The sequence below is a fragment of the Delphinus delphis genome, chromosome 14 (genome assembly GCF_949987515.2).
Source record: "Delphinus delphis chromosome 14, mDelDel1.2, whole genome shotgun sequence".
Classification (NCBI taxonomy): domain Eukaryota; kingdom Metazoa; phylum Chordata; class Mammalia; order Artiodactyla; family Delphinidae; genus Delphinus; species Delphinus delphis.
In genome coordinates, this window is record NC_082696.1 from 74,362,707 (window position 1) to 74,388,722 (window position 26,016).

General features: G+C 36.1%; 1 protein-coding gene across 2 annotated transcripts in view; it reads left to right on the plus strand.

Annotated features, from left to right (window-relative positions):
* LCA5 (lebercilin LCA5) overlaps window positions 1-26,016 on the plus strand; it is a 76,757-nt gene that overhangs the window by 47,076 nt on the left and 3,665 nt on the right. For both annotated transcript variants that reach the window (XM_060030314.1, XM_060030315.1), the window contains 4 exons: window positions 13,996-14,133; window positions 15,054-15,150; window positions 15,857-15,999; window positions 18,551-18,683. In XM_060030314.1, the coding sequence (XP_059886297.1) occupies window positions 13,996-14,133; window positions 15,054-15,150; window positions 15,857-15,999; window positions 18,551-18,683 (511 nt within the window). The remainder of the gene's footprint in view (window positions 1-13,995; window positions 14,134-15,053; window positions 15,151-15,856; window positions 16,000-18,550; window positions 18,684-26,016) is intronic.

Genomic DNA, 26,016 nt, shown 5'->3' on the forward strand with positions numbered 1-26,016 from the left:
ACATGGGTTATCTTTAAAAACAAAATTATCATTTTTCTCTCTGCTTCTTTTTTTTACTTCCTGCTTCTTAACCCTTTACCCTGACTTTCCATTGATTTCAGAATGACAGATTCTACTATTCTTTTAGAGTTTAGCCTTGAATTTTTAAGATATGTGTACTTGAATTAAGGAAGTCTGAAGCAATTAATATCTTTTTTTTTTTTTTCAAATTCTCTCAGGACAGTAGAACACTTTCTTTCTCCAGTCTCTTCTCATGTCATCTTCCACATTATTATTGTCTGTCTTAATTTACCTTATTTTGAAACTCCTCAATTTTTTAACCATGCTTATGAGGTTTACCATTAGTTTCTTTGCTCACCATTGTTACTTGCACATCACCGTTGCTCATTACTGCACCTTTCATTCACGGTTCATTGTCTTTCTTATCTTTTGGTGATTCTTTCAGTGAGGGCTTCTGAGTGGTAAAATTTTCTAGTCTTTGTATCACTCTTGAATGATAATTTTACTGGGTCTTGGAGTCTAGGTTGACAGCTATTATCACTTAGAACTTGATTTTTTTTTAACTCCAGTAGCTTTCAACATTTTTTCTTTATGTATAGTGATTTCCTGTTTTGCCTCCAAATATCGAAGGGTACACTTATTTAAATAAACTTTTTATATGGGATTAATTTTAAGGTTACAGAGAGTTGTAAATATATATGTAGTTCTAACAACACTCTCATACTCTTTACGCAGATTCACCTTTTGTTAACATGTTACCCCATTTGTCTTATGTACACATGCTCTCTCTCTGTCATGTGAACACAGACATACATGTACATGTGTAAATTTTTAAAAAACGATTTGAGGGCAAGTTCCACACAACATGCTTTTTACCCCTAAATACACTGGTTTTATTTCCTAATAATAGGGATATGCCCTTGTATAAACATAGTATAATTATGATATAAATTTACATTTGTAAAATAATTTTCTCGAATCTCTCCACAATATAGTTTTTTCAGTTGACTTAATATTGTCTTTTATGCCACTTTACTCCTTCAGTACAAGGTCCAGTCTGGAGTCAGGTAGTGTGTTGGTTGTCTAGATGTCTTTAGCCTTCATTAATCTGGAACATTTCCTCATACTTTTGTTGTCTTTTTTACAACATTCACATTTTTGAAGAATATGGTACCCCATCTCTTTTCATTTAATAGAATGTTCTTAATTTGCAGTTCTCTGATTTTTTTTTTTTTTTTTTTGCGGTATGCGGGCCTCTCACTGTTGCGACCTCTCCCTTTGCGGAGCACAGGCTCCGGATGCGCAGGCTCAGCAGCCATGGCTCACGGGCCCAGCCGCTCCGCGGCATGTGGGATCTTCCCGGACCGGGGCACGAACCTGTGTCCCCTGCATCGGCAGGCGGACTCTCAACCACTGCGCCACCAGGGAAGCCCTCTGATGTTTTATTGTTAGACTGAGGTTTTTGTATTCTTGGCTAGAATACTGAATAGGTGATGTAATTTCCTTCTTAAGGTATCACAGCGAGGTACATGATCTTCACGTATCCTTTATTGTTGATGTTAATTTTGATCACTTTACCGATGTTTCTTGATTTGTACACCATATATACAATTACGATTTTTCCTCTTCAGTGAAACCAATAAGCAGTCTGTGGTGAGCCACTTGGAATTTATATATCTTATTTCCCATCAAAGTTTAACATCCATTGATGATTCTTTCCTGATCCAGTCTTAATTGTGATGGTTTTTCCAGCTCTTTTTATATCTTCTTTTTATATTTTTCTTTCTGGAAAATTCTTAGTCTTTTTGTTTTGTTTTTCAATATTGTTTTTTCCCCTATTGTGTCATTATCTTTTAAATTCCTATTACACTATATAAAAAGTTTATAAAGAATATGGATGGCCAATAAACATAAAAATTAACTTAAGTATTAATCCAAGAAATACAAATTAAAATATTAATATCCTTTTTTGCTAGTCCAATAGATTTAAAATTTTCAATATCCAGTTATTTCAAGAATATAGTAAAATAAAGGCTAGTAGACTTTTGAAGAGAATGTAAATTGTTGCAATCTTTCCAGCAGTCATTTGGTAATGCTTTTGAAAAGCGTTAAAATCGTATAAATGTCTGTCAACCCAGAAACTTAATTTCTTAGCATTTACCCTGAGGAAATAATAAAAAATAAGCTTAAATTTATGTGTAATAGGATGTTTACCATAGGAAAAATTGGAAGTAATCAAATGTTGAGCAGAATATGATTAAATAAATTTTGATAATCTATAATATAGAATGTTACCTCCTTAAAAATTTTTGTGATATTAGTGTTTTTATTGATATAGAAAGGCATTTATGATATTATTTACTGAGAAAAATGTATAAAAGTCTCAAATTATACACACCAAAATGGTGGCAGTGATTATCACAGAGTGATAGACTGTCACTTTTTAAAATTTTCTATTCTTTGTGATTTTTTAATATTTTAAAGTAAACACTTATTACATTTGTAGTAAAATTTTATAATTATATCAATAAAAGGCATTTTTTCATCCAGATGTTAGAAATGGTATCTTGACAAGTTATTTAAAAGAAAATTTTTTAATTGAATAAATTTGACATGTAACATTGTATAATAAATTTAAATAAATTTAAGGTGTATAGTGTGTTACTTTGATACACTTAAATATTGTAATATGACTCACTGTAGTGATGTTTATCAGTGTTACATAATTATAGTGCAGTATTATTGTCTACATTCATTATATGATGTATTAGATCTCTATGGCTTATTTACTCCTCATTACGAGTTTGTACCCTTAAACACCATCAGTTATCCCCCCAGCCCTCATCCCCTGGTAACCACCATTTTACACTCTGTTTTTACAGGTTTGACTTTTTTAGATTCCACACATAAGTGATATTGTGCAGTACTTGTCTTTCTCTGTCTCAGTTATCTTGCTTACTATATTGTGTTCAAGGTCCATCCATGTTGTCACAAATGGCAGGATATCCTCCTTTTTCATGGCTAAAAAAATTTTGTTATGTGTATATATATTCACATCTTTTTATCCATTCATCCACTGATGGACATTTGGGTTGTTTCCACATCTTGGTTATTGTGAATAATGCAGTGATAAACATTGGAGTGCATGTATTTCATGAAAATCCTGTTTTTATTTCCTTTGGGTATATACCCAGAAGTGGAATTGCTGGTTTGTATGGTAGGTCTATTTTTAAATTCTTGAGGATCCTCCCTATCATTTTCCATAGTGGTTGGACCAGTTTACATTCCCACCCACAGTGTATAAGGGTTCTCTTTTCATCACATCCTTGCCAGCACCTATTGTCTCTTGCCTTCTTGAGAGCCATTCTAACAGGTGTGAGGTGATATCTCACTGTGGTTTTGATTTGTATTTCCCTTATTGATCATCTTTCCATGTGCCTGTTGGCCATTTTGATGCCTTCTTTAGAAAAATGTCTATTTAGTTCTTCTGCCCATTTTAAAAATTGGATTGTTTGTATTTTTGTTAGTGAGTTGACTGAGTTTTTTATATATTTTGGATATTGACCTCTTATCCTATATATGGTTTGCCAGAATTTTCTCTCATCCTGTATGTTGTCTATTCAATTTGTAAATTGTTCCTTTTGCTCTTCAGAAGCTTTTGAATTTAATGTAGTTCCATTTGTTGATTTCTTGCTTTAGTTGTTTGCGCTTTTGAGGTCATTTGCAAAAAATAATTGCCAAGATTAGTAACAATGAGCTTCTTTGCATTTTCTTCTAGGAGTTTTATGGTATCAGGTCTTATATTTAAGTCTTTAGTCCGTTTCAGTTTAATTTTTGTGAGCAGTGTAAGATAAAGGTCCAGCTTCATTGTTCTGCATGTCTTTTTTCCAGTTTTCCCAGTACCATTTGTTCAAAACAGTATCCTTTCCCCATTGTGTGTTCTTGGCTGTCTTGTCAAATATTAGTTGACCGTATGTGCTGGGACTTAATTCTGGGCTCTCTGTTCCGTTCCATTGATCCTGGTATCTGTTTTTGTGCCAGTACCATACCGTTCTTATTACTTTGGCTTTGTAGTATAGTTTGAAATCAGGAAGTGTGATATCTCTGGCTTTGTCCTTTTTTCTCAGCATTGCTTTGCCTTTTTGGATTCTCTTTTGGTTGTACATAAATTTTAGGATTGTTTCTTCTGCTTCTGTGAAGAATGTCTTTGGTGTTTTGATGGGGGTTGCATTGAATTTTTAGATGGCTTTGGGTAGTATAGCCATTTTAACAATATTCTTCTAATCTATGAATATGTTATATCTTTGCATTTGTTTGTGTGTTTTTTGGTTTCAGCAAAATCTTGTAGTTTTCATTGTACAGATCTTTCACATCCTTTGTTAAATTTTTTCCTAAGTATTTTATTGTTTTTGATGCTATTATGAATGGAATAGTTTTATTTCTTTTTCAGTTGCTTCATTTTAAGTGTAAAGGAACACAATTGACTTCTGTATATTGATTTTATATCCTACCATTTTACTGAAGTCATTAATTAGATCCAGCAGTTTTTTGATTAACTCTTCAGGGTCTTCTATATAAATGATTATATTATCAGGAGATAGTGACAGTTTTATTTTTTCTTTTTTGATTTGGAAGCCTTTTATTTCTTTGTCTTGCCTAATTGCTCTGGCTAGGACTTCTGGTAGTATATTGAATAGTAGGGGTGAGAGTGTACAACCTTGTCTCTTGATCCTGATTTAAAGGAAATGCTTTCAGTTTTTCTACACTGAGTATATTGTTAGCTGTGGTTTTGTTGTATATGTCCTTTATTATGTTGAGATGCATTCATTCTCTCTATGCCCAATCTGTTAAGGGTTTTAGTCATAAAAGGATATTGTAGCCAAATACTTTATCTGCATCTTTTGAGATGATCACATGAATTTTAGTTTTCATTTTATTGATGTGATGTATTTGCATCTTTGTATTTGCATCTTTGCATCCCAGGGATAAATCTCACTAAGCCATGGTGTATAATCCTTTTAATGTGTTCTTGAATTCAGTTTGCTAATATTTCGTTGAGAATTTTTGCATCTATATTCATGAGGGATATTGGTCTATAGTTTTCTCTTTTTTTATATGGTATCCTTATCTAATTTTGGTATCAAGATATTTCTGGCTTCTTAGAATTTCCGAGTTCAGAAGTGTTCCATTCTCCTCGATATTTTGGAACAGTTTGAGGAGGATTGGTGTTAATTCTTTAAATGTTTGGTAGAATTCTCTGGTGAAATCGTGTGGTCATGGAGTTTTCCGTGTTGGGAGGTTTTTTGGGTTTTTTTGTTTTTTGTTTTTTGCCGTATGTGGACCTCTCACTGCCATGGCCTCCCCCGCTGCGGAGCACAGGCTCCGGATGTGCAGGCCCAGTGGCCATGGCCCATGGGCCCAGCCGTTCCACGGCATGTGGGATCCTCCCGGACCGGGGCATGAACCCGTGTCCCCTGCATCGGCAGGCGGACTCTCAACCACTGCGCCACCAGGGAAGCCCTGGTTTGTTTTAATTAAAAATTTTAAAACTAAAGTATGGTTGATTTACAATATTAGTTTCAGGTGTACAGCATAGTAATTCAGTATTTCTACAGTTTACATTCCATTAAAAGTTGTTATAAGATAATGGCTATAATTCTCTATGCTATATAATATGTCCTTGTTGGTTGTCTATTTTACCCATGGTAGGTTATATCTCTTAATCCTGTACCCCTAATTTGCCCTCTCCCCTTCCATTTCCCCTTTGGTAACCACTAATTTGCTTTCTAGATCTGTGAGTTTGTTTCTGTTTTGCATATACATTCATTTGTATTGTTTTTTAGATTCCACATATAAGTGGTATCATACTGTATTTGTCTTTCTCTCTCTGACTTCTTTCACTGAGCATAATATCCTCTAGGTCCATTCACATGGCTGCAGTTGGAAGAATTTCATTCTTTTTTATGACAGGAATATTCCATTATGTGTGTGCATGTATACACACACACATACATACATACATATACACATACCACTTCTTCTTTATCCATTCATCTGTTGATGGGCACTTGGGTTGTTTCCATGTCTTGACTATTGTAAAAAGTGTTGCTATGAACATTGGGTGCATGTATCTTTTTAAATTAGTGTTTTTGTTTATGGACATACACCCAGGAGTGGAATTGCTGGATCATGTGGTAGTTCTGTTTTTAGTTTTTTGAGGAAACTCCATACTGGTTTCCATAGTGGCTGCACCAAGTTACATTCCCACCAAGGGTTCTCTTTTCTCCACATCCTTTTCAACATTTATTATTTGTATTCTTTTTGATGATAGCTATTCTGAGAAGTGTGAGGCAATATCTTATTTTGGTTTTGATTTGCATTTCTCCAGTAATTAGTGATGTTGAGCATCTCTTTATGTGCCTGTTGGCCATCTGTATGTCTTCTTTAGGAAAATGTCTGTTCAGGTATTCTGCCAATTTTTTGATCAGATTGTTTGGTTTTGGTGGTTTCATTTCTGTTGAAATGAAAAGACAACCTATGGAATGGGTTCTAAGTTTTAAACTTTGAAGTTTAATTACATCTCATTTGTTTACTCTTGCTTTTATTTCTTTTACCATAAGAGACAGATCCAAAAAAATATTGCTAGGATTTATGTCAAAGAGGCTTCCACCTATGTTCTCTTCTAGGAGTTTTGTGGTTTCAGGTCTTACATTTAGATCTTTAATCCATTTGAGTTTATTTTTGTATATGTTGTAAGGAAATGTTTTAATCTCATTATTTTACATGTAGTTTTCCCAGCACAGCTTATTGAAGAGACCGTCTTTTCTCCATTGTATATTCTTGCCTCCTTTCTCATAGATTAATTGACCAAAGGCGCATGGGTTTAATTCTGGGCTCTCTATTCTGTTCCATTGATTTATGTGTCTGTTTCTGTGCCAGTACCATGCTGTTTTGATTACTGTAGCTTTGTAATATAATCTGAAATCTCGTGGGGTAATACCTCCAGCTTTGTTCTTTTTTCTCAAGATTACTTTGACAATTTGGGGTCTTTTGTGGTTCCATATGAATTTTAGGATTACTTGTTCTAGTTCTGTGAAAAATGTCATGGATTGTATTAAATCTGTAGATTGCTTCGGGTAGTATGGTCATTTAACAATATTAATTATTCCAGTCCAAGAGTATGGGATATCTTTCCATTTCTTTTTTTATCTTCAATTCGTGTTTTATAGTTTTCAGAGTGTAGGTCTTTCACCTTTTTGGTTAAGTTCATTACTAGGTACTTTATTATTTTTGATGCAATTTTAAGCAGGATTTTTTTTTACTTTCTCTTTTTGATAGTTTAATATTAGTGTATAGAAACGCAATGTATTTTTGTATACGTATCTTGTATCCCACAACTTTGCTGAATTCATTAATTCTAATAGTTCTGGGTTGGAGACTTCAGGGTTTTCTATGTAATGTATCATGTCATCTGCAAATAGTGGCAGTTTTACTTCTTCTCTTCCAATCTGGATGCCTTTTATTTATTTTTCTTGTCTGATTGCTGTGGCTAGAACTTCCAATACTGTGTTAAATAGAAGTGGTATGAGTGGGCATCCTTGTCTTGTTCCTAAATTTAGTGGAAAGGCTTTCAGCTTTTCACTATTGAGTATGCTGGCTCTGGGTTTGTCATAAATGGCCATTATTATGTTGAGAGTTTTTATCATGAATGCATGTTGAATTTTATCTAATGCTTTTTGTGTGTGTCTTTTGAGATGATTATATGATTTTTATCTTTCCTTTTGTTAATGTGGTGTTCACATTGATTTCAAATATTGAACCATCCTTGTGACCCTGGAATAAATCCAGCTTGATCATGTTGTGTAGTCCTTTTTACATATTGCTGGATTCAGTTTGCGTGTACTTTGCCTGAGGATTTTTGCATCTATATTCATCAAAGATACTGGTCTGTAACTTTCTTTTACTGTAGTGTCTTCTTTTGGTTTTGGCATCAGGGTAATGGTGTCCTTGTGGAATAAATATGGCAGTGTTATCTCCTCTTCAGTTTTTTGGAATGGTTTGAGAAGGATAGGTATAAGTTCTTTAAATGCTTGGTAGAATTTCCCTGTAAAGCCATCTGGTCCTGGACTTTTGTTTGCTGTTTTTTTTTTTTTTATTACAAAAAAACTGCTTGACTCAGTCTTGGCAGGCTTTATGTTTCTAGAAGTTTGTCCATTTCCTCTAGATTGTCCAGTTTGTTTGCATATAACTGTTCAGTGTTCTCTTAGGATTTTTTGTATCTCTGTGGTATTGGTTGTTATTTATCATCTTTCATTTCTTATTTTGTTCATTTGGGTCCTCTCCCTTTTCTTCTTGGTGAGCCTGGCTAAACATTTATCAATTTTGTTTATCTTTATAAAAAAGCAGCTCCTGGTTTCATTGATCTTTTTCTACGTTTTTTAAATCTTTATTTCCTCTGATTTTTATTATTTCCTTCTGCTGACTTTGGGCTTTGCTCTTTTTCTAATTCTTTAAGGTGGTAGGTTAGGTTGTTTGAGATTTTTCTTGCTCTTGAGGAAGTCCTGTATTGCTATGAACTTCCATCTTAGAATTGCTTTTGCTGCATCTCATAGATTTTGGAAAGTTGTGCTTTCATTTTCATTTGTCTTGAGGTATTTTCTTATTTCCTCTTTGATTTTGTCAGTGACCATTGTTTTTTTAGTAATATGTTGTTTAATCTCCACGTTTGTTCTTTATCCACTTTTCTTTCTGTAGTTGATTTTCTAGTTTTATATTGCTATGGTTGGAAAAGATGCTTGAAATAATGTCTGTCCTCTTAAATTTGTTGAGGCTTGTTTTGTGACTTTGTATGTGATCTCTACTGGAGAACGTTCCATGTGTGCTTGATATGAATGTGCATTCTTTTTTTGCATGTAGTCTCATATAGATATCAATTAAGTCTAACTGGTCTGTTGTGTCATTTAAGGCCTCTGTGCCTTATTGATTTCCTGTCTTGATGATCTGTCCATTGATGTCAGTGGAGTGTTAACATCTCATACTATTGTTGTATTGTTGTCAACTTCTCTCTTTATGTCTGTATTTGCATTATATGTTTAGGTGCTCTTGTACTGGGTATGTTTATGTTAACAAGTGTAATACCCTCTTGTATTGATCCCTTTATCATTGTATAAGGCCTTCTTTGTCTTTCATTGTAGTCTTTATTTTAAAGTCTGATATGATTTTGTCTGATATGAGTATTGCTACCCACACTTTGTCATTTTTGTTTGCATGAAACATCTTTTTCCATCCTCTCACACTCTGTGTGTCTTCACCCCTGAAGTGAGTCTCTTGTAGGCAGCATATTCAAGAGTCTTTTTTTTTTTTTAAATCCAGTCCGCCACCTTATGTCTTTTGATCAGAGCATTTAGTCCATTGACATTTAAAGTAATTATTAATAGGTACATACTTATTGCCACTTTATTACTTGTTTTCCAGTTGTGCTTACCATGGGGTTCATATATGTTGACTCATAATTATATCTACTTGTTTTAAACTGGTAATCATTTAAATTCAAACACATTCTAAAAGATCTACATGTTTTACCTTCGTAACCCACATTTTGTGTATTTGATATCATATTTTACATCTTCTTGATTATCCCTTAACTATTTAATTTTAGTTATAGTTGCTTTTATAGTTTTTTTGTCTTAATCTACATACTGGCTTATTTAAGTGATCTTCAATCCTTACTGTGTATTTGACTTTCCTACTGGGATTTTCCCTTTCCTACAGATTCTTACCTCTTTTCCATTTAGAGAAGACCCTTCAACATTTCTTTTAGGGTAGGTTTAGTATGCTGAATTCTTTTAGTTTTTGCTTGTCTCAGAAGTTCTTTATCTCTCCTATTCTAAATGATAATCTTGCTGGGCAGAGTATCATAGGTTGCAGGTTTTTCCCTTTCAGGATTTTGAATATATCATGCCTATCCCTTTTGGCCTGCAAAGTTTCTGCAGAGAAATCAGCTGATAGCCTTATGGGGATTCCTTTATATATGACACTTTGTTTTTCTCTTGATGCCTTTAGAATTCTCATTAACTTGTGCCATTTTAATTGTATGTCTTGGTGTGGGTCTGTTTGGGTTCATCTTGTTTGGAACCCTCTCTGCTTCCTGTATCTGGATATCTGTTTCCTCCTTCAGGTTTGGGAAGTATTCAGCCATAATTTCTTCAAATCCATTTTTGATCCCCTTCTCTCTCTCTCTCCTTCTGGAACCCCTATAATGCAAATGTTGGAACACCTAATGTTATTGGAGAGATCTCTTAGATTGCTTTCACTTTATAAAATGTGTTTTTCTCTCTGCTGTTCTGATTTGGTGATTTCCATGATTATATTTTCCAGGTCAATTATGCAATTATCCATATTAACCTGCTATTCATTCCTTTCAGTGTGTTTTTTTTCAGCTGTTGAGTTCTTCACTTCTGATTGGTGGGGTTTTTTTTATGTTTCTAATTCCTTGTTAAAATGTTCAGTGTTTAGATCAATTGTTTTACCTAATTCAGTTAAGCTTTTTATTACCCATTGCTTTGAATTACTTATCTGTTGTTTATTTCCATTTCATTATTTTTTCAGGGTGTTTTTCTTGCTCTTTGAATTGAGAATAGTTCCTCTGCCTTTTAATTTTACTTTTTTTTTTTTTTTTTTTTTTTTTTTTTTTTTGCGGTATGTGGGCCTCTCACTGTTGTGGCCTCTCCCGTTGCGGAGCACAGGCTCCGGACGCACAGGCTCAGCGGCCATGGCTCACGGGCCCATCCGCTCCTCGGCATGTGGGATCTTCCCGGACTGGGGCACAAACCCGTGTCCCCTGCATCGGCAGGCGGACTCTCAACCACTGCGCCACCAGGGAAGCCCTAATTTTACTTTTCTCTGCTTCTATGAACTAAGGTGAAGCAGTGACCTTTTGTGGACTTGAAGGGGTGTTCTTATTTGGGAGTGTCCCTATGCAGACTGCACATGCCCAGTGCCTTTGGTGGGAGGGCTGGATTTGATGTGGATGCCAGTCACATCTTTCCTGATGTTGTGCTGGCTCCTCTTACCTTGGTAGTGGGGTGTGACTGGGGATGGAGGGGCTAGAGCTGGCTCCTGGTGTGAGATGGGACTTTCTCTCTGTTCAGTGGCTGTCACCTCTCTGTCAGGGGCGGGGTCTGATCCCAAGTTGCTGAAGCAGAAGCCCTTTGTGTCAGGCTCAAGCTGCCTCTGTTCCCTTTACGTGTGTGTTTTTCTCTCTCCCAGCACCAAGACCTTTGCCCCAGAGTAGGGAGTGCTGAAGCAAGTGGGGCCTTTCACATACAAAGGTTCAACGCACTGCTTGTGTAGGTGTCTGTGGCTCCTTCAGATGCAACCCATGGTAGAGTCTTTTTCCTGGTCGTGGCTGTCCCACATCCAGTGCCGCACTGTGGCACAGACTGAGTAGAGCCAAAGCATTCACTGGTGCACGGTGAGGTGGCTGTGGGAAACCCAGCAACCACCCAGACCTCTCCTCAGAGGCAAGACCCCTTTTCCCCTCACAGCTGGTTGCTGTTCCCAGCCTCCACTGTGCTCTACAGGGGAGGGGAGCCTGAATGGTTTCTCTGCGTTTATGGGGTAGGGAGGTGTTGAGGTGTGGTACAGTGGGGCCCAGAGTGGCACGGTTGTGGGAAATCCGGCAGCTGCTAGAGCAGACCTCTCTTCACCCTGCTTCGGAGGCAGGCCAGTGCTCACACCTCATGAATAGAGTCCAGGCTTCTCCAGCCTTTCTATCTGTCCAAGCAGTCCAGGAGGCTTGTCTCCTCCACATAGGACCCCAGGACCGGGACACCCAGTCTGTGGCTTGACCCACTCACTCCTGGATACCCAGGGTGGGTATCCACCTTTGCAATTTCTTATTTCCTCTGAGTTCCCTCCCAGGAGCACAGGTCCCTACCTGATCGCTTTTCTTCCATTCCTGTGTGATTACCTCTTCCTTACAGCCTTATTCAGTCCTTTTTCCAGTTTCCAGTTAGTTTTCAGTGAGAATTGTTCCACCTGTAGGTGTATTTTTGATGTGTCCATGGGGGGAGGTGAGCACCACGTCCCCTTACCTCCACCGTGTTTCTCTTCCGTGTTGGGAGTTTTTTGATTACTGATTCAATCTCATTACTCATTAGTCTGTTCAGATTTTCTGTTTCTTTCTGATTCAGTCTTGGTAGGTTGTGTGTTTCTAAAAATGTATCCATTTCTTCTAGGTTACATAGCTTTTTGGCATATAATCTTTCATACTAGTTGCTTATGATTCAGTGCATTTCTGTAGTTCAGCTGTAATGTCTCCTCTTTCACTTCTAATTCTCTCTTTTTTCCTTAGTCCAAGTAAAGGTTTGTCAATTTTATCTTTTCAAAGAACCAGCTCTTAGTTTCGTTGATCCTTTCTATTGCTTTCCTGGTCTCTATTTCATTTATTTCCACTCTGATCTTTATTATTTCCTTCCTTCTGCTAACTTTGGGCTTAACTTGTTCGAGTTCTTGAAGTGTAAAGTTAGGTTGTTTATTTGAGATCTTTCTAATTTCTTAATATATGCATTAATGCTCTAAACTTCCAGCTTTTACTGCATCCCACAAGATTTGGTATGTTGTATTTCCATTTTCATTTGTTTTGAGATAATTTTTAAATTTCCCTTTTGATTTCTGTTTTGACCTAATGGTTGTTTAGAAGTGTGTTGTTTAATTTCCACATATTTATAAATCTTTTCACTTTCTTCTTGTTGTTGATTTCTATTTTCATACCATTGTGGTCAGAAAAGATAGTTGGTATGATTTTATTCTTCTTAAATTTGCTAAGATTTGTTTTGTGGTCAGTATGATCAATCTTGGAGACTGTTCCATGTGCACTTGCGAAGAATGTGTATTCTGCTGCTGTTGGATGTAGTGTTCTGTATATGTCTGTTAGTCCATTTGTTTTAAAGTGTGGTTCCAACATTTGCTTGCTGATTTTCCATCTGGACAGTCTTTCCATTGCTAATAGTGTGGTATTGAAGTTCCCTACTATTATTGTATTATTGTCTATTTCTCCCTTACGATCTATCAGTATTTGCTTAATATGTTTCAGTGCTTGGGTGTTGGGAGTGTATGTGTTTTTTAAAAAATATTTATTTATTTATTTATTATTTTTGCTGCGCTGGGTCTTAGTTGCAGCATGTGCAATCTTTTACTTGTGGCATAAGGACTTCTTAGTTGTGGCATGCAAACTCTTGGTTGTGACATGTGGACTTCTTAGTTGCGACATGCAGACTTCAGTTGTGGCATGCATGCGGGGACCAAACCAGGGCCCCCTGCATTGGGAACGCAGAGTCTTACCCACTGGACCACCAGGGAAGTCCCAGGAGTGTATGTGTTATGATTGTTGTCTTCTTTATGTGTTGACCACTTTATCATTAGATAATGACCTTCTTTTTCTTTCGTTACCCTTTTTGCCTTGAAGTCTATTTTATCTAAGTATGACTATGCCCACCTTCTTCTGGTTTCTATTTGCTTAAAATATCATCTTCCATCCTTTCACTTTGATCCTGTGTGTCTTTAGAGCTGAAATAAGTAAAAACTGGGATGATGGTCGCTGCACCTTGAATAGTGCTGTGTAATTTTACACGGCTGCCTCAGGTTCTGTTTGCCCAAACAATGATTCCCAAAAGCCAGTGCTTCTCATCACATCCTTTGGCTGTCTCTTGCTCCCAACTTAAATGACTATCCATGTGCTCTGGATGCAACTGCTTAAGAATTTATCTACAAATCATTGTGGAAAACAGAGAGGAATAATAGGTGAAGTATCTTACTAAATTGTTGGTAAATCTATATTCCGTTTTATTGTATGTTTATGAACACTAAGGCCAACCTGATTTGTATGTCTTGTTTAGTACCACTGAAAATGTCATTCTGACACTAAGTGCAGTATTTTACTGTTGAATTATTTTTTAAATACTATTTTTTAATGTATTTATACACATATCATAGGAACTATCAAGAAACCTTGAGCTAAGTACTAACAGTTTCCAGCGACAGTTGCTTGCTGAAAGGAAAAGGGCATATGAGGCTCATGATGAAAATAAAATTCTTCAAAATGAGCTACAACAACTACATCACAAATTAAAGGTAAGCACTTTATTTTAAATGGCATCATTTCTCCCTATGTTATATATTAGATGAAGACTCTATTTTAAAACATTGTTATCATTTATATTTGGAACTTTGGTACAATATCATTTACAAAATTCTAATATTTTCTTTGGCACTTATAAAGAAAATATTTGTTAAAATGAGACATTAGATACACTAATAGGAATGATATAACTGAAAAAAGTTATAAAATCCTGCAAGAAAGTTATGGGAACTAGAGTTTTTCTGTGTTGCATGGTTGAATAGTTCAGTGTTCTTCCTCAGATAACCCCATGATTGATTATTTTTAAAGTTGTTCCAAATAATGCCCTTCCTTTTCACAGTGTCTAGAAGAAGCATTAGAATTAATTAATTCTGTTAAAGTAGGTGTTTCTTAATTCTATCCAGAGGTCATTGATGGGTTGAAATTTTGTGCAACATTAAGTGTTTATGCATTATCTTGCATAGAATTTTCATTTTGTTAATCAAATTCTCAGAGAAAGCCATAGCCGCAAAATGGTGAAGAACACTTGTGTTTTAAAAAATGGTCTAATTTTTAACTCGCCATTAATTTGGAACCCACATTTGAGAGATGCTAATTAAATTCTTTGTGTGGCTAAGCCTGGAAGTCAGTTGAAGACATTACTATATCATGTAGGAGTGGGTAGAAAATGAATTTGGCCTTATTCTGATTTTCATGACTGCTAGTGCATATTGGACTTTCAATGGAGAATCATTGCTCTACCGTAACCTAAATGTCCTAAAGACATTCCTTTCTATAATTGGTAGTTACAAAGGGAAGCTGAACTTAGGTATATTCCAATTTGGTGAGGAAAATACCAGTTGAAAAGATGAGGATTTTTTTTTTATTTTAAACTGAGACTCTACATTCTTAATTGTGTTGGGTTTGTTTTCAGGAAAAGGAGAGAGAACTGGACTTAAAAAACATATATTCTAATCGTCTGCCAAAGTCTTCTCCAAAGAAAGAAAAAGAAATTACGTCAAAAAAAAATGGTATAGTAGTTATTATTGTTGAAAAATATTGTAGTTATTAATAATAAAATAAATTAATTTTGAAGTAGAAGGAAGATGAAGGGAAAGAACTTTATTGAAATAGATTTCCTTATAGGTACTTTTCAGAAATCCTTTCACTTTCTCAGTTTTTTCCCTTGAGGTCATTACAGTTATGTTTTACATAATTGAAATGTTTTTTCTAATTATAACTTATTTTTCTAAACTTTTATGAAAAACTATAAGCATACCCTAAACAGGAGATGATAGTATGATAAACCTTTATTTAGGTATCACCACCTTTAACAGTTATACATTTTACTAATTTTATTTCACCTATTTTTTCTACTTTTTTTCTGGAGTACTTTAAAGCAAATCCCAGCTGTCATTTCATTTCACTCATAAATACTTTGCTATTTTTATGCATATTCTTTTTCAAAAAACAAAAGTATAATTTCCTTCTTCTCTGGTTTGCAAAAAGTTAAAAACATAAACTTTGTAAAAGTTTAATAGATTTATCCCTCAGAGTTGTCCTCAAATGACAAAATTGCCAGTAAATCCTAGAAATAAAAACAGTAATAGTGAGTAGTCATGGAGCTGAGAAACATGCATTTTCTCATTTAGAGGGTGAACATATACCAATTGAATTCCATATATCTTAGCACTGTTCAATACGATTAGAAAAATTCTTTTATAATTTTCATGGTAGCTGCATGCCAGAGTGATTTTACAAACCAGTGTACAAAAGAAGTACAAACCAGTGAAGACTTCGAGCTGGAGGAATATCCTATAACACCACAAACAGTTATGTGTTATGAAAACAAATGGAAAGAACCTGAACGTCTTTCTTTGGTGAGTTTAGCAATATGATTAGGTACGAAACTCTAGGTTTGAAGTTATTCCTAAATGCACAATATCAAACATTTTAAAATTTCAGCAATGAAGCTAGTGCCATAGCTGTATAAATACGCAACTAGCCTTTTACAGGGAGAGAGATAACATCTGTGCATTTTATTAAACTCCTTTGGATTGACTTAGTTAACACTGCATCTTTCAGATGCTTCAGAAATGTCAATTGTACTCTCTAGGTTGGAGGAAGAAGAAAAAATTATCTAAGTTTCTTACCTTTTATGTCTCTTACCAGATAGTCTCTAAAAATCCTTCTGGCTTTTATGTTTAATAGCAAGTTATAGTAGCTTTCAAATGATTTGTTAGAATTTGACTACATTTAATTTTTTTGGCTTCCTATGTAAGAGAATTTTATAGTTTAGCTGAATGTTGAGCAAAGTAATTGCAGTGGAATCTGACTTTATATCATTCAAATTAGAGTGGAATTCAGGAGGTCTGTGTTGCATCTTCATTTAAAAGGACTCATACTGAGTACTGGAAGGTCCTTTTCTCTAATAGGGTTTTATCTTTAGTGTTTACAGTTGAAACTCTAAAGAAAACAATATACGAGGGATCCTGCATATTTCATATAATGCTGTATTTTTGATACTACTTGTAAGTATCCCAGGGATCCTGAGATCACCTGTGTGTAGACTGAATTGATTCCTGTGTGTACTCTAGTTTTGTTTTGTTTTTTTCCTTTATTTTGTTTTTGTTTTACAATTTAGATAAGTTAGCTGTATCTGCTAAGTGTGTTTCTTCCTATATTTACAAATCCTTGAGACTAGATCATGTTAATTTTTTTTTTTTTGAAAAGGCAAATTGTGGAATAGCAAAGTAATTCTTAATTTTAGAAGGGTTAAAAAATTTGCCCTTTATAAGATTCAGCAGAAGCAGCAACCTGATATAGTGAAAGGGGATATAGCCCTGGAGTTAGCACTGCGTTTTAATTAAATTACAGTTCTAACATTTTAGTGACTTGTGTGACTTGTTGGAGCCTCAGTTTCCTAATCTATAAAACAAGGGTGGCTTACCCTTCAGGGTTGTGGTAATAACTAATCACGAAGTTTATAAAGCCCTTAAGACTAATCCTGTCACTTTGAGGGGTCCCAGCAAATGGGAGCTCTGTTAGTAAAAGTATAGGCTGTTGCTATTGGAAAAGAGACCCAGAATACAGTGGCTCAAGTAAGAGATAAGATTCTTTCTCTTGTAATAAACTGAAGGTCAGTGGGTAGTCCCCAGGATAGGTAGACACCTTTGTTCCATGGTAGCCATTCTCTATCTCATTGTTTTTCTCATGAAGCGTGTAACCACATCTGTGTGGTTGCAATTGTCTTATCATACCTGGGAGAAGGAAGAATGAGGAAGTGGAGGGCAAGCAGCTTTTGTTTTTATAAATGTGATCAGAAGTTGCATACATACGTCCACTCACATTCCATTGGTCCTGTCTAGCTGCAGGGGAGGCTAGCAAATGTGGTCTCCAGTTAGGCAACCCTGTGCTCTGCTAAAACTTAAGGGATTCTGTAACAAAAAGGAAGAAGGGGAAAATGGATACTAGGAGACAATTCTCTACAAATCCACTAGTAATAAATTTTACTTTTATTAAGAAAAATCACACACACACGTGAAAGGGACCATAAGAAACAATAAATTTTAAGTTTACATTTTTATTTGATTTAAATATTATAAGATTTATTAATTGGAGACCTTGGGCATAGTATAAACTTGAAAGATTCTATGCCATTGTCACTGTCGGTGTTACAGCTCAGCACCATAACACTTGGCCTTTAATAGTTGATGAATAGCCTTTATTGGTTAACTGAATTCATCAGATTTTGTTGTAAAATATGCAAAGTAAGGATACCTCTTTTTTTTTTTAATAAACATTTATTTTATTTATTTTTGGCTGTGTTGGGTCTTCGTTGCTGCGTGCAGGCTTTCTCTACTTGCAGCGAGTGGGGGCTACTCTTTGTTGCGGTCGCAGGCTTCTCATTGCGGTGTCTTCTCTTGTTGCGGAGCATGGGCTCCAGGTGCGTGGGCTTCGGTAGTTGTGGCTCATGGGCTCTAGAGTGCAGGCTCAGTAGCTGTGGCGCACAGGCCTAGTTGCTCTGTGGCATGTGAGATCCTCCCAGACCAGGGCTCGAACCTGTGTCCCCTGCATTAGCTGGTGGATTCTTAACCACTGTGACACCAAGGAAGCCCAGTAAGGATACTTCTGATATTTGTCTCTTAAGAATTTTATGTAGGGCATTGGCTTTGCTTCCATTATATTGGTTCTGATATGTTTTCCAAATGCCTCTTTAAAAATCTTAACTAAAGTAAGAAATAATCTTGTGTGCTTTTGAAAATCTTTCAAAGGTGGTAACTTGTAGCTTGCTGCTTTAGAAATGGAAAATTTGCTTTAATTTCTAACAGTTGGGATTGTGCTTAACGGGAGATAAATCTATGATATTTAAATTGCTTTTTCCCCCTTTTCCTGCATGTGAACTTGCATTTTAAAAAAAATGTATAATAGCATCTGGAATCTCAAGAGAGAGGTGATCATGAAGAAGCAGGGATTCTAAACCCAATTGTGGAAAGAGAAGACAAATTTGTTAAAGATCAAGGACTCCATGCTGTGAAACAGGAGGCTGAGAAGCTGGAGGATGGTAAGTCAGCATGCCTTGGAAAAGAAAGGGTTAATATCCCCTAATATCTTCCAGCTGAACAGTGAATTGGTTATACAGAACAAGAAAAGGTTGATACAGTGGTGGGGGGAGTCTATCAAGCAGTCACAAACCTTTGAATGAAGTTACTAAGGAAAGAAAAAGAATGAAGACTGTAAGTCAGTTGCTATTTGGGATTAGGGGATAGAAACAATTTACCTTCAGAAAATTCAGATAAAGTAGAATTCATTTGAAAGGGGAAAAAATTCTTTATGTATAACTAAAGCCTGATGAAGAGATAACTGAAAGACAACCCTGTTTATTGGCTTGACCTTGAGCCTGTCTAGTCTGTAGACCAGCCCAAACATTAAAATCAATGAATTGTGAGGCCTTGAATATATTCCTATAATTTTTCTTCAGTTTTAATATATAAAATAAATCTTTAACATATTCAACCATTAATGTGGAAGTTTAGTGAACCAATTCACATAGTTTCAGATACTGGAAATGAAGTTCAGGAATAAATTCATTTCCATTTGGATAAAATGTCTTAAAGGTATAAGCGAGAAGGATCCCAGACTCTAATCCTTTGCATGTATTTTATTAATTATGTATTAGCTGCTTACAGAGAAATACTGTTTTTCCCTTAAAGTTAACAAAAAATCATGACCTAATTATTGCTTAGAGTATGTATATTTTTGTGTGTGTATTTAAAACAATCTAACAGTTGAAATAGAAGCCACATTTATATCAATGTTGGCTAAACCACAAAGGAAGACACGCTTGCAACATATTAAACTATAGAGTAGAAAATAGGTATTATGGTCAGTTCTGTCTAGGAACCAGGAAAAGGAATAAAGTAGCAGAAGACTGTCACTTCTTAGTCATTTTTGACTGATTTTTTTTTTCCTGGAGTCTGTGTGGAATGATCTGATTATCAGTGAGAATAGGTGCCATTTATAAAGTTACCAAATGCATAGTGTTCTTACATGTTTAATATTTTTAGTTTTTTCTTTTAGAAATCCTTTCAAAATTATAGTAAAGTGGCAATAATAGCCAGAGAACCACGTAAGAGTAAGTTGTATACTTCATGGCCATATCCTAAAATACTTTCATATGTATTTCTCCAAAATAAGGACATTCTCTTCTATCATTCCAGTATAGTTTAACTTCAGGAAATTTAACTTTGATACAACACATTTCTTCAATCTGCAGTCCACAGTACTGTTTTGTCGGTTGACACAGTATTGTCCTTTATAGCATTTTCTTCCCTTTTTTTTTTTAACATCTTTATTGGGGTATAATTGCTTTACAATGGTGTCTTAGTTTCTGCTTTATAACAAAGTGAATCAGTTATACATATACATATGTTCCCATATCTCTTCCCTCTTGCATCTCCCTCCCTATCCCACCCCTCCAGGCGGTCACAAAGCACTGAGCTGATCTCCCTGTGCTGTGCGGCTGCTTCCCACTAGCTATCTACCTTACGTTTGGTAGTATATATATGTCCATGCCTCTCTCTCGCTTTGTCACAGCTCACCCTTCCCCCTCCCCATATCCTCAAGTCCGTTCTCCAGTAGGTCTGTGTCTTTATTCCTGTCTTACCCCTAGGTTCTTCATGACATTTTTTTCCTCTTAAATTCCATATATATGTGTTAGCATACGGTATTTGTCTTTCTCTTTCTAACTTACTTCACTCTGTATGACAGACTCTAGGTCTATCCACCTCATTACAAATAGCTCAATTTCGTTTCTTTTTTTTTTTTTTTAAACATCTTTATTGGAGTATAATTGCTTTACAATGGTATGTTAGTTTCAGCTTCACAACAAAATGAATCAGTTATATATATACATATGTTCCCATATCTCTTCCCGCTTGCGTCTCCCTCCCTCCCACCCTGCCTATCCCACCCCTCCAGGCGGTCACAAAGCACCGAGCTGATCTCCCTGTGCTATGCGGCTGCTTCCCACTAGCTATCTACCTTACGTTTGGTAGTGTATATATGTCCATGCCTCTCTCTCGCTTTGTCACCGTTTACCCTTCCCCCTCCCCATAGCCTCAAGTCCATTCTCTAGTAAGTCTGTGTCTTTATTCCTGTTTCACCCCTAGGTTTTTCATGACATTTTTTTTTTCTTAAATTCCATATATATGTGTTAGCATACGGTATTTGTCTCTCTCTTTCTGACTTACTTCACTCTGTATGACAGACTCTAGGTCTATCCACCTCACTACAAATAGCTCAATTTCATTTCTTTTTATGGCTGAGTAATATTCCATTGTATGTATGTGCCACATCTTCTTTATCCACTCATCCGATGATGGGCACTTAGGTTGTCTCCATCTCCGGGCTATTGTAAATAGAGCTGCAATGAACATTTTGGTACATGACTCTTTTTGAATTATGGTTTTCTTAGGGTATATGCCCAGTAGTGGGATTGCTGGGTCATATGGTAGTTCTATTTGTAGTTTCTTAAGGAACCTCCATACTGTTCTCCATAGTGGCTGAACCAATTCACATTCCCACCAGCAGTGCAAGAGTGTTCCCTTTTCTCCACACCCTCTCCAGCACTTATTGTTTCTAGATTTTTTGATGATGGCCATTCTGACTGGTGTGAGATGATATCTCATTGTAGTTTTGATTTGCATTTCTCTACTGATTAATGATGTTGAGCATTCTTTCATGTGTTTGTTGGCAGTCTGTATATCTTCTTTGGAGAAATGTCTATTTAGGTCTTCTGCCCATTTTTGGATTGGGTTGTTTGTTTTTTTGTTATTGAGCTGCTTGTAAATTTTGGAAATTAATCCTTTGTCAGTTACTTCATTTGCAAATATTTTCTCCCATTCTGAGGGTTGTCTTTTGGTCTTGTTTATGGTTTCCTTTGCTGTGCAAAAGCTTTGAAGTTTCATTAGGTCCCATTTGTTTATTTTTGTTTTTATTTCCATTTCTCTAGGAGGTGGGTCAAAAGGACCTTGCTGTGATTTATGTCATAGAGTGTTCTGCCTATGTTTTCCTCTAAGAGTTTGATAGTTTCTGGCCTTACATTTAGGTCTTTAATCCATTTTGAGCTTATGTTTGTGTATGGTGTTAGGGAGTGATCTAATCTCATACTTTTACATGTACCTGTCCAGTTTTCCCAGCACCACTTATTGAAGAGGCTGTCCTTTCTCCACTGTACATTCCTGCCTCCTTTATCAAAGATAAGGTGACCATATGTGCGTGGGTTTATCTCTGGACTTTCTATCCTGTTCCATTGATCTATATTTCTGTTTCTGTGCCAGTACCATACTGTCTTGATTACTGTAGCTCTGTAGTATAGTCTGAAGTCAGGGAGCCTGATTCCTCCAGCTCTGTTTTTCGTTCTCAAGATTGCTTTGGCTATTCGGGGTCTTTTGTGTTTCCATACAAATTGTGAAATTTTTTGTTCTAGTTCTGTGAAAAATGCCAGTGGTAGTTTGATAGGGATTGCATTGAATCTGTAGATTGCTTTGGGTAGTAGAGTCATTTTCACAATGTTGATTCTTCCAATCCAAGAACATGGTATATCTCTCCATCTATTTGTATCATCTTTAATTCCTTTCATCAGTGTGTCTTATAATTTTCTGCATACAGGTCTTTTGTCTCCTTAGGTAGGTTTATCCCTAGATATTTTATTCTTTTTGTTGCAGTGGTAAATGGGAGTGTTTTCTTGATTTCACTTTCAGATTTTTCATCATTAGTGTATAGGAATGCCAGAGATTTCTGTGCATTAATTTTGTATCCTGCTACTTTACCAAAATCGTTGATTAGCTCTAGTAGTTTTCTTGTAGCATCTTTAGGATTCTCTATGTATAGGATCATGTCATCTGCGAGCAGTGACAGCTTTACTTCTTCTTTTCCGATTTGGATTCCTTTTATTTCCTTTTCTTCTCTGATTGCTGTGGCTAAAACTTCCAAAACTATGTTGAATAAGAGTGGTGAGAGTGGGCAACCTTGTCTTGTTCCTGATCTTAGTGGAAATGCTTTCAGTTTTTCACCATTGAGGATGATGTTGGCTATGGGTTTGTCATATATGGCCTTTATTATGTTGAGGAAAGTTCCCTCTATGGCTACTTTCTGCAGGGTTTTTATCATAAATGGGTGTTGAATTTTGTCGAAAGCTTTCTCTGCATCTATTGAGATGATCATATGGTTTTTCTCCTTCAATTTGTTAATGTAGTGTATCACATTGATTGATTTGCGTATATTGAAGAATCCTTGCATTTCTGGAATAAACCCCACTTGATCATGGTGTATGATCCTTTTAATGTGCTGTTGGATTCTGTTTGCTAGTATTTTGTTGAGGATTTTTGCATCTATGTTCATCAGTGATATTGGCCTGTAGTTTTCTCTCTTTGTGACATCCTTGTCTGGTTTTGGTATCAAGGTGATGGTGGCCTTGTAGAATGACTTTGGGAGTGTTCCTCCCTCTGCTATATTTTGGAAGAGTTTGAGAAGGATAGGTGTTAGCTCTTCTCTAAATGTTTGATAGAATTCGCCTGTGAAGCCATCTGGTCCTGGGCTTTTGTTTGTTGGAAGATTTTTAATCACAGTTTCAATTTCATTGCTTGTGATTGGTCTGTTCATATTTTCTATTTCTTCCTGATTCAGTCTTGGCAGGTTGTGCATTTCTAAGAATTTGTCCATTTCTTCCAGGTTGTCCATTTTATTCGCATAGAGTTACTTGTAGTAATCTCTCATGATCTTTTGTATTTCTGCAGTGTCAGTTGTTACTTCTCCTTTTTCATTTCTAATTCTACTGATTTGAGTCTTCTCCCTTTTTTTCTTGATGAGTCTGGCTAATGGTTTATCTATTTTATCTTCTCAAAGAACCAGCTTTTAGTTTTATTGATCTTTGCTATTGTTTCCTTCATTTCTTTTTCATTTATTTCTAATCTGATTTTTATGATTTCTTTCCTTCTGCTAACTTTGGGGGTTTTTTGTTCTTCTTTCTCTAATTGCTTTAGGTGCAAGGTTAGGTTGTTTATTCGAGATGTTTCCTGTTGCTTAAGTTGGGCTTGTATTGCTATAAACTTCCCTTTTAGAACTGCTTTTCCTGCATCCCATAGGTTTTGGGTCGTCGTGTCTCCATTGTCATTTGTTTCTAGGTATTTTTTTATTTCCTCTTTGATTTCTTCAGTGATCACTTGGTTATTAAGTAGTATATTGTTTAGCCTCCGTGTGTTTGTATTTTTTACAGATCTTTTCCTGTAATTGATATCTAGTCTCATAGCGTTGTAGTCAGCAAAGATACTTGATACAATTTCAATTTTCTTAAATTTACCAAGGCTTGATTTGTGACCCAAGATATGATCTATCCTGGAGAATGTTCCATGGGCACTTGAGAAAAATGTGTATTCTGTTGTTTTTGGATGGAATGTCCTATAAATATCAATTAAGCCCATCTTGTTTAATGTATCATTTAAAGCTTGTGTTTCCTTATTTATTTTCATTTTGGATGATCTGTTCTTTGGTGAAAGTGGGGTGTTAAAGTCCCCTACTATGAATGTGTTACTGTCGATTTCCCCTTTTATGGCTGTTAGTATTTGCCTTATGTATTGAGGTGCTCCTATGTTGGGTGCATAAATATTTAGAATTGTTATATCTTCTTCTTGGATCGATCCCTTGATCGTTATGTAGTGTCCTTCTTTGTCTCTTCTAATAGTCTTTATTTTAAAGTCTATTTTGTCTGATATTAGAACTGCTACTCCAGCTTTCTTTTGGTTTCCATTTGCATGGCATATCTTTTTCCATCTCCTCACTTTCAGTCTGTATGTGTCTCTAGGTCTGAAGTGGGTCTCTTGTAGACAGCATATATATGGGTCTTGTTTTTGTATCCATTCAGCCAATCTGTGTCTTTTGGTGGGAGCATTTAGGCCATTTACATTTAAGGTAATTATTAATATGTATGTTCCTATTCCCATTTTCCTAATTGTTTTGGGTTCATTATTGTAGGTCTTTTCCTTCTCTTGTGTTTCTTGTCTAGAGAAGTTCCTTTAGCAGTTGTTTTAAAGCTGGTTTGGTGGTGCTGAACTCTCTCAGCTTTTGCTTGTCTGTAAAGGTTTTAATTTCTCCATCAAATCTGAATGAGATCCTTGCTGGGTAGAGTAATCTTGGTTGCAGGTTTTTCTCCTTCATCACTTTAAATATGTCCTGCCAGTCCCTTCTGGTTTGCAGAGTTTCTGCTGAAAGATCAGCTGTTAACCTTATGGGGATTCCCTTGTGTGTTATTTGTTGTTTTTCCCTTGCTGCTTTTAAGATGCTTTCTTTGTATTTAATTTTTGACAGTTTGATTAATATGTGTCTTGGCATATTTCTCCTTGGATTTATCTTGTATGGGACTCTCTGTGCTTCATGGACTTGATTAACTATTTCCTTTCCCATATTAGGGAAGTTTTCAACTGTAATCTCTTCAAATATTTTCTCAGTCCCTTTCTTTTTCTCTTCTTCTTCTGGATCCCCTATAATTCGAATGTTGGTGCGTTTGATGTTGTCCCAGAGGTCTCTGAGACTGTCCTCAGTTCTTTTCATTCTTTTTTCTTTATTCTGCTCTGCAGTAGTTATTTCCACTATTTTATCTTCCAGGTCACTTATCCGTTCTTCTGCCTCAGTTATTCTGCTATTGATCCCATCTTGAGTATTTTTCATTTAATTTATTGTGTTGCTCATCGTTGTTTGTTTCATCTTTAGTTCTTCTAGGTCCTTGTTAAATGTTTGTTGCATTTTCTCTATTCTAGATTTTGGATCATCTTTACTATAATTATTCTGAATTCTTTTTCAGGTAAACTGCCTATTTCCTCTTCATTTGTTAGGTCTGGTGGGTTTTTATGTTGCTCCTTCATCTGCAGTGTGATTTTCTGTCTTCTCATTTTACTTATCTTACTGTGTTTGGGGTCTCCTTTCTGCAGGCTGCAGGTTCGTAGTTCCCGTTGTTTTTGGTGTCTGTCCCCAGTGGCTAAGGTTGGTTTAGTGTGTTGTGTAGGCTTCCTGGTGGAGGGGACTAGTGCCTGTGTTCTGGTGGATGAGGCTGGATCTTGTCTCTCTGTGGGCAGGTCCACGTCTGGTGGTGTGTTTTGGGGTGTCTGGGGACTTATTATGATTTTAGGCAGCCTCTCTGCTAATGGGTGGGGTTGTGTTCCTCTTCTGCTAGTTGTTTAGCATAGGGTGTCCAGCACTGTAGCTTGCTGGTCGTTGAGTGAAGCTGTGTGTTGGTGTTGAGATGGAGATCTCTGGGAGATTTTCGCTGTTTGATATTATGTGGAGCTGGGAGGTCTCTTGTGGACCAGTGTCCTGAAGTTGGCTCTCCCACCTCAGAGGCA